The 1,745-nt window shown below is 67.9% G+C and overlaps 1 protein-coding gene across 1 annotated transcript; it reads left to right on the forward strand.

Moving 5' to 3' along the window:
• Positions 1–199: 199 nt before the first annotated feature.
• LOC122193999 (kelch-like ECH-associated protein 1) lies at positions 200–1,739 on the forward strand (the record flags this gene model as incomplete). Its single annotated transcript, XM_042894908.1, has 3 exons — positions 200–405; positions 949–1,125; positions 1,421–1,739. Coding segments are annotated over 3 exons (562 nt in total), but the record flags the coding sequence as incomplete, so codon positions are not given.
• Between the last annotated feature and the right edge of the window lie 6 nt (positions 1,740–1,745).

A 1,745-nucleotide genomic window follows, 5' to 3' on the forward strand; every position in this document is an offset into this window, starting at 1 on the left:
GGGGGGGGCGCAGGTCTGACCTCAGGGGACACGGCTCTGCCCTGGGGGCGGGGGGCTCCGAGTCCAGTAACGGCAGCCCAGAATCGCCTCGGGGGGAGGCGGCGCCAGATCCGCCCTAAGGCTGGGGGTAGGAGCCGGAAGGGCGGCCCCGGGGAGCCCCGACTGAGCGCCCCCTCCCCCCTCGCCCCCATCCCCCCAGGTACGAGCCGGAGCGGGACGAGTGGCAGCTGGTGGCCCCGATGCTGACGCGGCGCATCGGGGTCGGCGTGGCGGTGCTGAACCGGCTGCTGTACGCCGTGGGGGGCTTCGATGGCACCGCGCGGCTGCGCTCGGCCGAGTGCTACCATCCCGAGCGCGACGCCTGGAGGGCCATCGCGCCCATGGCCAGCATCCGCAGCGGCGCCGGTGAGCGTGGGGGGGAGGTGGGGGGTCCTGGGGGGGCTGCCCCGAGCCTCTCCTCCTGTCCTCCGGTCTTTCTGTCCTCCTACCTTTGCGTCATCTCAGAATGGCCAGGGTTGGAAGGGACCTCAAGGATCAGGAATCTGCAGCCCCTGCCAACGCAGGACCGGCAGCTCCACATTTCACAGCCCATCCAACCCGGGGTCCTCCCGCCCTCCCACCATCCCCAGTCCTCCGTGACTCCGCCGCTCTCCCGTCGCTGTGTCTCACTCCATCTTTCCCCCATTCCCATCCTTCCCACACCCCGTTCCATCACCCCGCAGTGCTGCCCTCCGTCCGTGATGCTGCACCTCAGGGATCCCCTGCTTCCATGATCCCAACCCTGGTGATCCCACCACACCATGACCCCGATCCTTGGGATCCCATCCTTGATCCCGCTCCTTGCCATCCCCCCTTTCCATCACCCCCCCTTCCCTATTCCCAATCCATCAGATTGCACCCCCCACCACCCCAATCCTAACGATCCCCTCCCCCCCCCCCCCCCCCCAGGGGTCTGCGCCCTCAACAACTGCATCTACGCCATGGGGGGCTACGATGGGACGGATCAGCTCAACAGCACCGAGCGTTACGACGTGGAAAGCGACACGTGGAGCTTCGTGGCCCCCATGCGTTACCGGCGCAGCGCCCTTGGTGTCACTGTGTACCAGGGCAAGATCTACGTGCTGGGTGGGTGGGGGCCGGGGGTCCCACGGGGGTCCTGGAGCTGTTGGTTGGGGGCTCATTGCGAGATCTACACCTTGGGTTGGTGGGGGCCTCGAGTGTGTGGTCCCATGGGGGTCCCGATGCAAGGTCTATGTCTTGGGTTCGTGGGGTTCCCAATACCATAACAGGGGTTTATTTTGGGACGGGGGGGTCTTTGTGGGGCTCACCCATCATAGTAATGGGGGGGGGGTCTCATCGCAGTAATGCTTTGGGCACGGGGGGTCCACGGGGCGGGGGTCCTGATGCCATGTGTGCGCAGGGGGCTACGATGGCCACACGTTCCTGGACTCGGTGGAGTGCTACGACCCAGCGGAGGACGCGTGGACGGAGGTGACGCGCATGACGTCGGGCCGCAGCGGTGTCGGTGTGGCCATCACCATGGAGCCCTGCAGGCCGGGCCAGCGCAAGCCGGGCCAGCACCACGAGTGTCCCTGTTAGCCGCGGCGCCGCCGTGGGGCCGGGGTGGGGGAGTCGGGGGGCACAAGGCTGCAGCCCCCCTCCCCATCTTTCTCCTCTCTCCTCACGGCGGCGTGGCGTTGGACTGAGCCCTCGGGACTCTGAGGGGGGGGGGTTGGAACCCCCGG

This window comes from Lagopus leucura, unplaced genomic scaffold, assembly GCF_019238085.1.
Source record: "Lagopus leucura isolate 7727_CA_CO unplaced genomic scaffold, USGS_WTPT01 32345-0_obj-0_obj, whole genome shotgun sequence".
Taxonomy (NCBI): Eukaryota; Metazoa; Chordata; class Aves; order Galliformes; family Phasianidae; genus Lagopus; species Lagopus leucura.